The sequence below is a fragment of the Rhinoderma darwinii genome, chromosome 3, assembly GCF_050947455.1.
Source record: "Rhinoderma darwinii isolate aRhiDar2 chromosome 3, aRhiDar2.hap1, whole genome shotgun sequence".
NCBI lineage: Eukaryota > Metazoa > Chordata > Amphibia > Anura > Rhinodermatidae > Rhinoderma > Rhinoderma darwinii.
This window is the reverse complement of record NC_134689.1, coordinates 303,789,143-303,802,383: the sequence shown is the minus strand read 5'-3', so window position 1 is coordinate 303,802,383 and position 13,241 is coordinate 303,789,143. Positions and strand designations below refer to the sequence as shown.

The following is a 13,241-nucleotide window of genomic DNA, read 5'->3' as shown; positions in this document are numbered from 1 at the left end:
TCTGCACTGTGAATGTATACTCAATAAAAGACATGTGTTATTAGTTGAGTTAGATTGTGTTGGTCTATAATTGTGACTTAGATAACAATCAGACCACATTTTATTAGTAATCGATGCAGAAATCCAGGTAATTCCAAAGGGTTCACTTACTTTTTCTTGCAAATGTGTTGGGAAATAAAATAATTTCATATTCAAAAGAGCAGTAACAGAGGCTTGTGTTATAGGACGGACAAAAGTCTACAGCAAGTTTTAACAATGATTTCGCTCATTCCACATACATACCTGTGCATATGTAATGAATGCGTAACACTGGGGTGTGAGGTGGGAGCCGGACAGCTTAACCTGCAGATAAGGGGGAGCTTTCATTTAAGATGAATTCAAGATTTGGGGAATAAATAAGCAATTACACAAGCGGCTGTAAACCTACCAACTTCTCCAAACGGCTTGGAATCTTTCCTGCATGATTGGTGCAAACCTGCAAATACTGGACACAAAACAACAGTTAGATTTCTGAAATGACAAGAGGATGCCTGCCATTTCTCAGGGAATATTTTAGAGAAACATAAAACGTTCATAAATTGGGAATTATTGAACTACATATTAACAGGCTCACTCATGCTCCAGGGCCTGGGTGCCACTCAAACGTCTGCACCCCCTGTGTCGGCCGTGCTAAACATCATTTAAATATTGGGTACTATTGTCCTTAATATTTACATTTTTGGAATAACTTACATATTTCACAAGGGCTGTTAGGACTGTGTACATTTTTGTAAGTTCTTTCAACAAAGTATCCATACAACTTCCTGCTGGCAGTGCTGTCTGGACCAGCTCATGACATGCGGTTAATAATGTCCCCAGCTGAAGAATGATCGCCTTCTCCACTGGTTCTCTGGGATTTGTAGCCTGGGTGCCACCATCAACTGCAAAAAGACAATATTGTGCTGTATTCTACAATTTTACATCCACCTATGATTAGGTGTAAGATCTGCCTCCCATGAGCCACAATGATTTATGAAATTGAGACTACTGTGAGTTCAAATATCAATATTAAATTCTCTTTTCCTAGGTACTAACTACTACAAAACACCCAATTGCAGGCTATGGACTGAACAATACATGGTCAGTATATTCTTTAAACTATGCTTATACTTTAAAAAGTCCTAACTATGAACCCACTCTAAATACTTGAAGCTTATCTGTAATTTATATGTACATGAGGAATAACACTATTTCTGGACATTATATGACTTGTATTATGCATTATTTATTTTTTTTAGCAGTTTTCCCCTCTGCAGGCTTTCTCTCTATGTTTCAGTTTTCTCTGAGCTAGTGGGTGGAGCCTAATTGCTATCATGTCTTCTATACACTGAACACATAGAAGAGGAGAATCCTGCTCTCCTATCTCTCTGTAGCACACCATCTGAAGCAGCATCAGCAGCATGGAGAACATTATACAGCAGTATTGAGCAGTGTAGCTGTGAATCCAGTACTGGGGAGAGATAGAACACTTACTGGAAGATGCTGCAGCATCTGTGTGTCTCTCTGCCTCTCTTACTCACTTATGCACATTTTGTTTAGAAGGGCAGTGCCTATTAAAAGGGGTTGTCCAGAAAATAAAAATATTTCTAAACCAGCTCACAATAGAGTGCACAAATATATTTTTTTTTAAAAAGACATACTCGCCTCCCTGGTCCCCCGCCGCGTCCAATCCAAACGCTGCCTGGTCTCCTGCCTGTCTTCCTGCTGCAGCAATGACATCACCGCAGGAGAAAGTGGAGACTAGCATGGGACCAGGCAGCATCGATATAGGAGTAGTGGGGGATCAGTATGGTGAGTATGATTTACTTTTTTTTTTTTTTTTTGCACACCATTGTAAGTTGGTTAAAAATTATATTTTATTCGCTAGAAAAACCATTTAATCTCATTCTGAAGAATTATGATTTCTTTAACACCACCGGAGCATAAGGATTAGGAATGTTAGATTTCAGTCCCTGTCTGTTGTTGGGGGGACAGTCAGGATACCCCCATACATATTAAATTGTTGTCAAATTCCGATAATATTTATCTAATGAGCCTGAGCAGCTTTACGGCTGAGACATAAGAAACATCATACTCCATCTGCTTAGTTTTACTTAGTATTGAGTAAAGAGCCACGTTAGTGTAGCACCAGTCTCCATCCTTCAGGACAGTATTCCCAGCACCGGTCAGAGAAAGTTGATATATGAGTGGTTGCCGCCAAAGTAGGCTTCAACCGTTTAAAATAATATAAAGACAGTTTCATCAACTGCATCTTATACTAAAACAAAGTGTCTTAATATAAAACAGTCTTAATATAAAGATAGCTGGAGTAAGATGCACCTAATTTAATTAGAAGTGCATCTCTAGCTATCCGTGTGCCTGAAGGTTAATCTACGCCAGCTCTGAGCTGGCATTTCCACTACAAGTCACACCAGCTTCTGGCGTAAATTATAGTAAATTTAACGAGCCGCGACAGACCATGCCCTCTTTAGCTCAGTCCCACCCATTTTCAGAAAAAAGTGATGTGCGTAGTATAAAGTCACCAAAAATCAAATCTTTTTTTGTGCAAATTGTGACTTTTGCGACTTTTCAAAAACGTTAAAGGGGTTTTCCAGTCCCTAAAACTAGGGATTAGTCGGGTCCGACTCCTGGGACCTCCGCCGATCAGCTGTTTTGAAAGTGGTACGAGCGCTGCTTCCCCTGCATTTCTACTTGCTCAATGTGAATCGTTGACATGCATTTAGCGGCGATTCACAGTATTGCAGTACGAGCGCTGCACCCCCTTCAAAACAGCTAATCGGCAGAGGTCCCTGGAGTCGGACCGAGACCCATCAGATATTGATGGGCTATCCTGAGGTTAGGCCATCAATTTTTAGGGACTCGAGAACCCCTTTAATAACCCCCACCCTATAAGTATATATAATTTTACCTTAACCCCTTAAGGACGCAGCCTAGTTTTGGCCTTAAGGCTCAGAGCCCATTTTTCAAATCTGACATATTTCACATTATGTGGTAATAACGTCGGAATGCTTAAACCTACCCAAGCGATTCTGAGATTGTTTTCTCGTGACACATTGGGCTTCATGTTCGTGGTAAAATTTGGTCGATATATTCAGTGTTTATTGGTGAAAAATTGCAAAATGTAGAGAAAATTTTGAAAAAATTGAATTTTTCAGAATTTAAATGCATCTGCTTGTAAAACAGAGGGTTATACCACCCAAAATAGTTACTAGTTCACATTTCCCATATGTCTACTTTATGTTTGCATCGTTTTTTGAACATTCTTTTATTTTTCTTGGACGTTACAAGGCTTAGAACATAAACAGCAATTTCTCATATTTTTAAGAAAATTTCAAAAGCCTTTTTTTTAAGGTACCTCTTGAGTTCTGAAGTGGCTTTGTGGGGCCTATGTATTAGAAACCCTGATAAAACACCCCATTTTAAAAACTAGACCCCTCAAAGTATTCAAAACAGCAGTTAGAAAGTTTTTTAACCCTTCAGGCATTTCACAGGAATTAAAGCAAAGTGGAGGTGAAATTTGCAAATTTCATTTTTCTTGCTGAATTTCAATTTTATTCATTTTTTTTTCTGTAACACAGAAGTTTTTACCAGAGAAACACTACTAAATACGTATGGTCCAGATTCTGCAGTTTTTAGAAATGTCACACATGTGGCCCTACTGCGCTCGTGGACTAAAACACAAGCCCTAGAAGCAAAGAAGCACCTAGTGCATTTTGAGTCCTCTTTTTTATTAGAATATATTTTAGGCAGCATGCCAGGTTTGAAGAGGTGTTAAAACAGTAGGAGTCCCCCAATAGTGACCCCATTTTGGAAACTACACCCCTCAAGGAATTCATTTAGGGTTGTTGTTACCATTTTGACCGCACAGTTTTTTCACAGCACGTATTTGAATTGGGCTCTGAAATGAAAAAAATGTAATTTTTTCCAATAAAATGTCATTTGTGATCAAAATTTCTTATTTTCACAGGGAACAAAATACCCCATTTTGTTGCCCAATTTGTCCTTAGTGTGGCAGTACCCCATTTGTGGTGATAAACTGCCGTTTGGGCCCATGGGAGGGCTCAGAAGGAAAGGAGCGCTATATGTTTGTTGGAGTCCAGATTTTGTTGGATTGGTTTTCGGGTGCCATGTCGCATTTGCAGAGCCTCAGAGGTATCAAAGCAATGGAAACCCACCAAAAGTGACCCCATTTTGGAAACTACACCCCTCAAGGAATTCATTTATGGTTGTTGTTAGCATTTTGACCACACAGTTTTTTCACAGCACCTATTTCAATTGGGCTGTGACATTAAAAAAATGACATTTTTTCCAATAAGATGTAATTTTTTACCAAAATTTCTTATTTTCACAGGGAACAAAATAATCAATTTTGTTGACCAATTTCTCCTGAGTGCATCAATACCCCATTTGTGGCAATAAACTGCCGTTTGGGCCCATGGGAGGCCTCAGAAGGGAAGGAGCGCTGTGTGTTCTTTGGAGTACAGATTTTGCTGGTTTGGTTTTCGGGTGCCATGTCGCATTTACAGAGCCCCAGAGGTATCAAAGCAATGGAAACCCACCAGAAGTGACCCCATTTTGCAAACTACACCCCTCAAGGAATTCATTTATGGGTAATGTGACCATTTAGACTCCATAGTTTCTTCACAGAACTTATTTGAATTGGGCTGGGAATTAAAAAAATATATATTTTTTCCAATAATATGTCATTTTAGCTCAAAAATTCTTATTTTCACAAGAAATAAAATACTCCATTTTGTTGCCCAATTTGTCCTGAGTGCGGCAATACCCCATTTGTGGTGATAAACTGCCGTTTGGGCCCATGGGAGGGCTCAGAAGGAAAGGAGCGCTGTGTGTTCTTTGGAGTACAGATTTTGCTGGATTGGTTTTCGGGTGCCATGTCGCATTTGCAGAGCCCCAGAGGTATCAAAGCAATAGAAACCAACCACAAATGACCCCATTTTGGAAACTACACCCCTCAAGGAATTCATTTATGGGTGTTGTGACCATTTTGACCCCATAGTTTTTTCACAGAACTTATTTGAATTGGGCTGGGAATGAAAACAAAATTATTTTTTTCAAATAATATGTAGTTTTGGCTGAAAATTTCTTATTTTCACAAGAAACAAAATACCCCATTCTGTTGCGCAATTTGTCCTTAGTGCGGCAATACCCCATTTGTTGTGATAAACTGCCGTTTGGGCCCATGGGAGGGCTCAGAAGGAAAGGACCACCATTTGGCCTACTGGGGATTTTCTAGTGCGAAGTCATGTATGCATAAGCCCCTGAGGTACCAGTACAGTTGAAACCCGCAAGAAGTGACCCCGTTTTAAAAACTACACCCTTAAGGCATTCATCTAGAGGTGTAGTGAGCATTTTGACCGGAGACCTACACCCCATAAACTGTAATGTGGGTTCTCCCGGGTATGGCAATACCCTACATGTGGCTGTTATCAGCTGCCTGGACACACAGCAGGGCCCAGAGGGGAAAGACGAGGGGGGATAAGCTGTGTGGAGTGCATCAGGGTAAGTAAAATTGGGGTAAATTATAAACCAAGGGATGTATGATAAATTTTAAAACACTTTCATACAGAGCTCTGGTTATTCGGGACACGTGTCACATTGATATATTGTGTTATCCATTATCGCCCTCTTATAGCAGACTTTGCACCTCTTTTGACTTTTTCCCTTCTTGCCAGTTTGGGGAACTTCTCCTGGAAAGTGTTGCCCTGGTACGATGCGTGTGGGCTCGCTTCCAGAAGTACTGGGTGCCCCCCCTTCTTGGTCCCTAAAGATTAGGTTCTTGATAATCACCTCTTGAAATTCCAGGAAAGTTCCCGTCTGGCCTGCACATCGACGTAGCATGTACGCATTGTACAATGCCATCTGTATGATGTGCCCGGCCAGCTTCTTATACCACACCGCATGGCACTGTAGGGCTTCAGGGCTTGATCTTACAAGTCCATCCCTCCCATGTACCTATTGTAGTCCAGGATGCAGTCTGGTTTGGGGGTGGACTTTCCTTCATATATCCTAAACCTGTAGGTATACCCTGATGCACTCTCACAGCTTATACATCTTCACGCCATACCTTGCCCTCTTACCCGGCAGGTACTGGCGGAATTGAACCCTCCCTTTAAAATGTACCAGGGACTCATCAATAGAAATACACTTCTCGGGGGTGTATGCTTGGGAAAACCGGGCACTGGAACGGTCTAATAGGGGTCTCTGTTTATACAAACGGTCAAAACTGGGGTCATCTCGGGGTGGGCACGGCTCATTATCAGTATAATGTAAGAAGCGAAGTATTGCCTCATTTATTTATTTTTTTAGGTTCCAGTTCAGTTCTGAAGTTGCTTTGAGGGGCCCATATATTGGAAACCCCTATCAAATACTCCATTTTAGAAACTAGACCCCTCAAAGTATTCACAACAGCATTTAGAAAGTTTATGAACCCTTTAGGTGTTTCACAAAAATTTAGAGCAAAGTAGAGGTGAAATTTACATTTTTTTTGTTGTCAGAAAATCCTCTTTATACCATTTTTTTTATAACACAAAAGGATTTATCAGTGAAACGCAACTCAATACTTATTGCCCAGATTCTGCAGTTTTGAGAAATATCCCACATGTGGCCCTAATGGACTGAGGCACCGGCCTCCGAAGCAAAGGAGCACTTAGTGGATTTTGAAGCCTCTTTTTTATTAGGCACCATGTCCGGTTTGAAGAGGTCTTGTGGTGCCAAAACATTGGGAACCCCCCAAAAGTGACCCCAATTTGGAAACTAGACCCCTTGAGGAATCCATTGTAGTTTTCTTGGGGTGCATGCGGCTTTTTGATCAGTTTTTATTCTATTTTTAGGTGGCGTGGTGACTAAAAAACAGCAATTGTACGATTGTTTTTTCTTTCTTTTTTTTTTACAGCGTTCACCGTGCGCTATAAATAACATATTCACTTTATTCTGCGGGGCGATACGATTACGGCGATACCAGATGTTTATAGTTTTTTTTATGTCTTATGGCGTTTGCACAATAAAATACGTTTTGTAAACAATCATTCACTTTTTGTGTTACCTTATTCTAAGAGCCAGAACTTTTTTATTTTTCAATCAATAAAGCCGTGCGAGGACTTATTTTTTGCGTAACGAACTGTAGTTTCGATCAGTACCATTTTTAGGTACATGCGACTTTTTGATCTCTTTTTATTCCATTTTTTGGGAGGTGAAGTGACGAAAGAATTGTGATTGTGGTTCGGTTTATTATTATTTTATTTTACGGCGTTCACCGTGCGGGATAAATAATGAAATAATTTTGTAGTTCAGGCCGTTACGGACGCGGCGATACCAATTATGTATCGTTTATTTGTTTGTTTATATATTTTTATTAATAATAAAGGACTGATAAGGGAAAAAGGGGGATTTTTACTTTTAATACTTTTAAATCTTTTATTTTCTTATTTTTACACATCTTTTTTTAACTTTTTTTTTACTTTATTACTTTGTCCCACTAGGGGACATGAGGGCAGGAGGCCCTTATCGCTATTCTAATACACTGCACTACATGCGTAGTGCAGTGTATTAGAACTGTCAGCTACTCACTGACAGCAAGCATAGTGGGTCCTGACGTTGTCAGGACCCACTAGGCTTCCGTCTATGGCGTAGCCGGACGCCATTGTTTGGTGTCCGGTTGCCATAGTCACCATCGCCGGCCGCTATCGCGTAGCAGGCCGGCGATGGCAGCTGAACAAGACAGCAGTGTCACAGCTCCTGTATGTGTCGGGAGGACGGCCGAAACGGCCGTTACCCCCGAGACGTACTATTACGGCATGGAGCGCGAACGATACAGCGCCATGACGTAATAGTACGTCAAGGAGCGGGAAGGGGTTAAGGATTCAGTAACAAATGAATAAAGCCTTACCAGGCAACTTCTCTGAACCGAGCTGAGTTTTTAATTTTGTAATCAGCCAGTCCACCTCATCCAGGACCTTTGCTGCTTGCCCCAAGACCAAAAGCTAGAAAAAAAGAAAAAAAAAGGTGTTAAAAGCTCTAAATACTCATTTGCTGAATGACAAAAAAAAAAAAAAAAACTATCTTACAACAACATGTGGAGTGGACAAAAATAATACAGCAAAGGGCAATTTATGGTTGTGTATACACAATAATGTAGATACAGAAAGAGAGTGATAATAAAATTGAAGATACTTGCAGTGACAGTAGGCGCTGCCGTCTTTACATTTACAATACGGAAATGTGATTGTTTTTCAACTTCAATGTCCTGCAATGATACATGAAATTAATAAATATTTCTCATAGCTGTTAAAACTAACCGGTCAGCAGTGTATATCTATAGTGGTGATACCAATTTTCAGGGGGGGGGGGGGGGCTTTAAAACTGCTGACAGGTTCCCTTTAACTACTTGATGAGAATGCTCGTCCTGAGCGGCAGGTACATTAGGACGAGCATTCTCGTCCTGTGTGATAATTGTCCATGCGAGATCAGGAGGGGGTAACGGCTGTGTTCTAGTACACAGCCGCAGCACCACTCTAACGGTGGAGAGAAGAGAAACCTCTTCTCTCTGCTGTTAACCCCTTGAATGCCACGATCAAACGGATTGCGGCATTCAAAATAAATAAGAGGGGGGTCTGCCCTTTGATCGCGCCACAGAAAATCCCTGTGACGCGATCAAAGCGCATAAATTGTATGGCCAGACAGCCTAGGGTCCAACTGAGGTATGCCCTAACAACTGCCTGTGTACAACAGTACACAGGCTAATATATTGGCATAGATATATGCTAGTACATTACAGTTAAAAAATAAAAATGAAAAATCCCTCTGTGGGATTAAAAAAAAAAAAAAAAAGGAAAAATTAATTGAAAAAAAAATTATGTTAAATTAAGTAAAGATTGTAAACCAAAAAATGCACGTACATACACTTTTTTTCCTAAAACATGAAATAATATAGACATATTTGTTATCGCCACGACCATAACAACCTGTACAACAAATGTATAACATTATTTATGATGATCGGTATATGGTGTAAAAAATAAAATAATAAAACTGCAGCGGAACTGCTTTCTTTCTGCATTTTCGTCTAAAAAAAAAATGTATAGAAAATTAAACAATAATGTAGTTGTACCAAAAAATGGTACCTACATAAAGTACAACTCGTCCCGCAAAAACAAAGTCTTATACAACTACTTACAAAAAATTAAAAAAAAGTTATGAGCGTCGGGATGCAAAGAGGGAAATCTAAAAAAATTGTTCTGTCCTCAAGGCCAAAATTGGCCGTGTACTTAAGGGGTTAAAGAGAACCTGTCAGCACTCCCGACATGTCTGTTTTAGCTGCATTCCCATTGAAATAAAAATGCTGGAGCATCTTTTCTTAAAACGCTGTTTTGTTGCTAATAGGATAGGCTAACTGTAAATTCTACAATAAGTCGATGTGCAGCTTTTTTGTGTAGTCTTGGAAGCCTTCTGAAGGTTAAAGAGAAGGTGTCACGGAAATTTTTTTTTATATGTTATTGCTTTTAGTATGACATTAAAATAAATTTTATTTATTTGTGTTTTTTGTGTTGTACTTTTTTCTTTCTTTTACTTCTCTATGGGGGCTGCCATTTTTTTTTTCATCTCTGTATGTGTCGATTAACGACACATACAGAGATGGAATACGGCACATACATCCCCATCGAGAATGCGAACGGGAGCCATTCCATTCACTATAGCGTACGCCGTCCGTGTGGGAACGGTGCATGCGCCGCTCCCACACAGTCCAAAAGGAAGGTCTTCGGCAGAGCGACATCCGGCGCCATTTTCATGTGGACCGGAAGCCGCGGCCGGATAGTAAGATGATGACTTCCGGTCGCGGCTTCCGTCCATATGTTCAGAAGCAAGGACAAGGAGCGGAGGCAGCGGCAGCAGGAAAGTTATGTTTGTGTATGTGATGTGTGTGTATGTTCGTGTTATACTGTGTGATTACCACTGTATCTAATCCTCCTACACTGTGCACTCGCTCAAAAAATGGCGGCACACAGTGTAGGAGGTTTGAACATTCAACCCCCTCCTTTCTCCTGGCACTAGCCAGGATAAAGGAGGGGGGATTGTTTGAGGACTCTAGAGCGAGTGTGTCTTCTCCAATTTTGCAGCATAAAGCAATGAGGTTGCTTTACCACATGCCAATGCTGCAATTTTGGGAATTGCTCCCTCTAGTGACCAGCACATGGAAATGTTATAAATTAGAATCTAATTTATAATATTTCCTGACTTGTGAAAAAATTAAAAAAATGAGAACAATGTGTCATCATTTATATACTAACAGTTTAACAAAAGAAAAACAAAAAACATATTTTTCTAGTGACACATTCCCTTTAAGGTTATTCTGTACTCACAGCTCCATTCCTACCTGATCAATATCCCCAAGATGTCCATGGATGTCCTGAGAGAGTTCACGAAGCAGGCTTACCGGGCTCTTGAATAAAGAATGCATACTGAAGAGAAGTGTCATGATTCCTTTACAGAACTGGACATCCTCTGTGGAAAGGAAACATCTGTGACTGACACACACTATGGCCAATGCTAGCAGGGGATGAGACCAGTAAGAAAACAGAATAATTGTAGGGCTACATGGGGTAATATATGCTATGCAACAATACGTAATGTCAAACCACAGCAACATCACATCCTGTGGTTCTAAACAAGAACATTGCATCAGACTAGTCTGGAAAAAGGAGATATGCAGTGCCGCTAAATGCATAGTCCACTTCCAATAAATCCTTAATATAGGATACTGGCCCCCCGAATAGGTGGTGAATCCCACTGTTGTTGTGGTGGACAGGACGAGTCAAATGTGACCATAAAGGGATTTCCTAGTGTTATGTAAATAAGGCTTATTCATTGTATATTCCAGTTATATCACTTTTTATTATACTTTATGTTTCAACTCCGTCATTCTCATGCTCTGTGCATTCAGTGAATCCAGAGACTGATACCTGTTCTTATATCGTACTAAAAACATGCACGGCTAACTGTGTCAGAGCAGGCAGAGATATTGAAAATGTTGAAGATTTGAAATAGAAAATATATTAGAATATTTGCTACATTTATATAATCAATAATCATTATTTACATAAAAAACAGTAAATAGTTGAAAGACTAAATAGCAGTAATGTATTGGCTCCCCTCGAAGGGCAAGGAAGCGGTTCTCTCAAAGCATACCTCTATATGAAACAACTGCGATCTTACAAATCTAACTACAATCATATATGATACTAATATAATAACGCTTAAAATGCATTTATCTTTTATCAAATTAACCCATGCTTACCGAGCTCTGTGTCTTTACAAACTTTCACGGTCCATGACAGCATCTGTACAAACTGCAATACAGATATCATTTTTATATTTACATGTGCAATAAAGAAGAAAACATTTACAAATAATTTCCTATAACTTCTCACATTAAAGCAGTAAATATTCATTGTATACACGCGGACCTGTTGGGAAGATGTGTCCAGAAACCTGTGAAATGTAGACAGGATACTGACTAACAGCACGGCTTCTTTGCTATTAAACTCGTCCTCTCCGGAGCTAAGCTGGTTCGTAAGGGACTTCTGTGGAAAAAAAAATCACAGATATGGTTTGTTAACAGGGAACTGCAGGCCAACTACAGAGAACGAAGATTTTAGGTTCTACGGAGATTGCAGTAGAAAAGGAGGCAATGTTTTTCTATCACTATGTTCACATTCGCATATTAACAGATACAGTTCTATAGCCCAAAAAACATTAAAAACCTACTTGAAACTGTGTAATAAGTGAAGATGTTTTTTCCGAGACATTTACTGCACCAACTTCCCCCTCATCTTCATCATCTAGAAACGTACAGAATATAGACATAAATCAGTATAGCAGACAATAAATTGACAAGATGGTCATCAATAAGTTAGTTCAATTTTGATACGCAGGTTCACAATACAATAGAAAGATAATGCAATATATGGCAGCTAGATATCACAAGCATAGTACAAATCTATGTCAGATTATCCAAGTTTGCAGCTAAATTTGAGCAAATAATAAATATTGCAGCATGCATAGGTTAGAAATGACCCCCCAATGGATGTTTATGAAGCACACTTTCGTTAAGGCTATTTAATCTGTACTGCCAACGCCTGTGTGCAGATCTTTATTGCCATTAGTGCCCAGTTTTTAATTCTTTCTTATCAATAAATACAATTTTTCTTAAACGTTTAGACAGGCAGTAAATATCCAAACATATACTAGACCAGGGGTCTCAAACTCGGCCGGGTAAGTGGGCCACATATAGAAAAAATGGGAAGTTGACGGGCCGCATTACTTTCAAATTTGATACATTACAAAATTATTGTTAATCAATTAGTTATTTGAACTACTATAACACTATATTACTAGAATAATAATACTACATTACTATAATAATAGCGCTAGGTTTAAAATTTGAGATATTTCTTCACGTGCTTATTTTAACAATCCAGTTTTCCAGTTTAAGTGTCGCTAAATGCAGTCCGGCGGCTCAGTTGGCAGCGTTTGGCAGACACGCATGTCAAGATTGGGCAGCCCCTTTTTAGATAGTGCCACAGTGCCCTCTTTAGATGCTGCCACAGTGCCCTCTGTAGATGCTGCCACGGTGCCCTCCGTAGATAATGCCACGGTGCCCTCCGTAGATAATGCCACCGTGCCCACCGTAGATAATGCCACGGTGCCCTCCGTAGATAATGCCACGGTGCCCTCCGTAGATAATGCCACGGTGCCCTCCGCAGATGCTGCCACGGTGCCATCCGCAGACGCTGCCACGGTGCCCTCTGCAGACGCTGCCACGGTGCCCTCTGCAGATGCTGCCACGGTGCCCTCTGCAGATGCTGCCACGGTGCCCTCTGCAGATGCTGCCACGGTGCCCTCCGCAGATGCTGCCACGGTGCCCTCCACAGATGCTGCCACACACACCCCAAGTAGATAGCTCCATTGGGGCTCCCTCTAGGAGTGGAATCCCCAGCCAGAGCGTTGCCGACGCTTTGGCTGGGGATTCCTCTGCTGTTGGAGTCCCTGACGACACTGTCCATACACTGCGACGTCAGGGGATCCTCCTGGACAGGAATGTGATATCAGGGGCAACCCCAGAGCTGGAGCACCGAGCAGAGCACTAGTAGGCTCCTCCTGGGAGTCCAGCTGTGCTCCTGACA

The 13,241-nt window shown here is 40.6% G+C and overlaps 1 protein-coding gene across 5 annotated transcripts in view; it reads right to left on the bottom strand.

Moving 5' to 3' along the window:
• Window positions 1-13,241, bottom strand: part of FANCI (FA complementation group I) — a 98,420-nt gene that overhangs the window by 10,126 nt on the left and 75,053 nt on the right. For 4 of the 5 annotated variants that reach the window (XM_075858177.1, XM_075858174.1, XM_075858178.1 and 1 more), the window contains 9 exons: window positions 11,824-11,897; window positions 11,487-11,639; window positions 11,354-11,405; window positions 10,433-10,560; window positions 8,237-8,305; window positions 7,949-8,042; window positions 733-920; window positions 428-484; window positions 283-342 (listed from right to left, as the gene is read on the bottom strand). In XM_075858177.1, the coding sequence (XP_075714292.1) occupies window positions 283-342; window positions 428-484; window positions 733-920; window positions 7,949-8,042; window positions 8,237-8,305; window positions 10,433-10,560; window positions 11,354-11,405; window positions 11,487-11,639; window positions 11,824-11,897 (875 nt within the window). The remainder of the gene's footprint in view (window positions 1-282; window positions 343-427; window positions 485-732; window positions 921-7,948; window positions 8,043-8,236; window positions 8,306-10,432; window positions 10,561-11,353; window positions 11,406-11,486; window positions 11,640-11,823; window positions 11,898-13,241) is intronic. The other variant, XM_075858175.1, reaches the window with a different exon arrangement.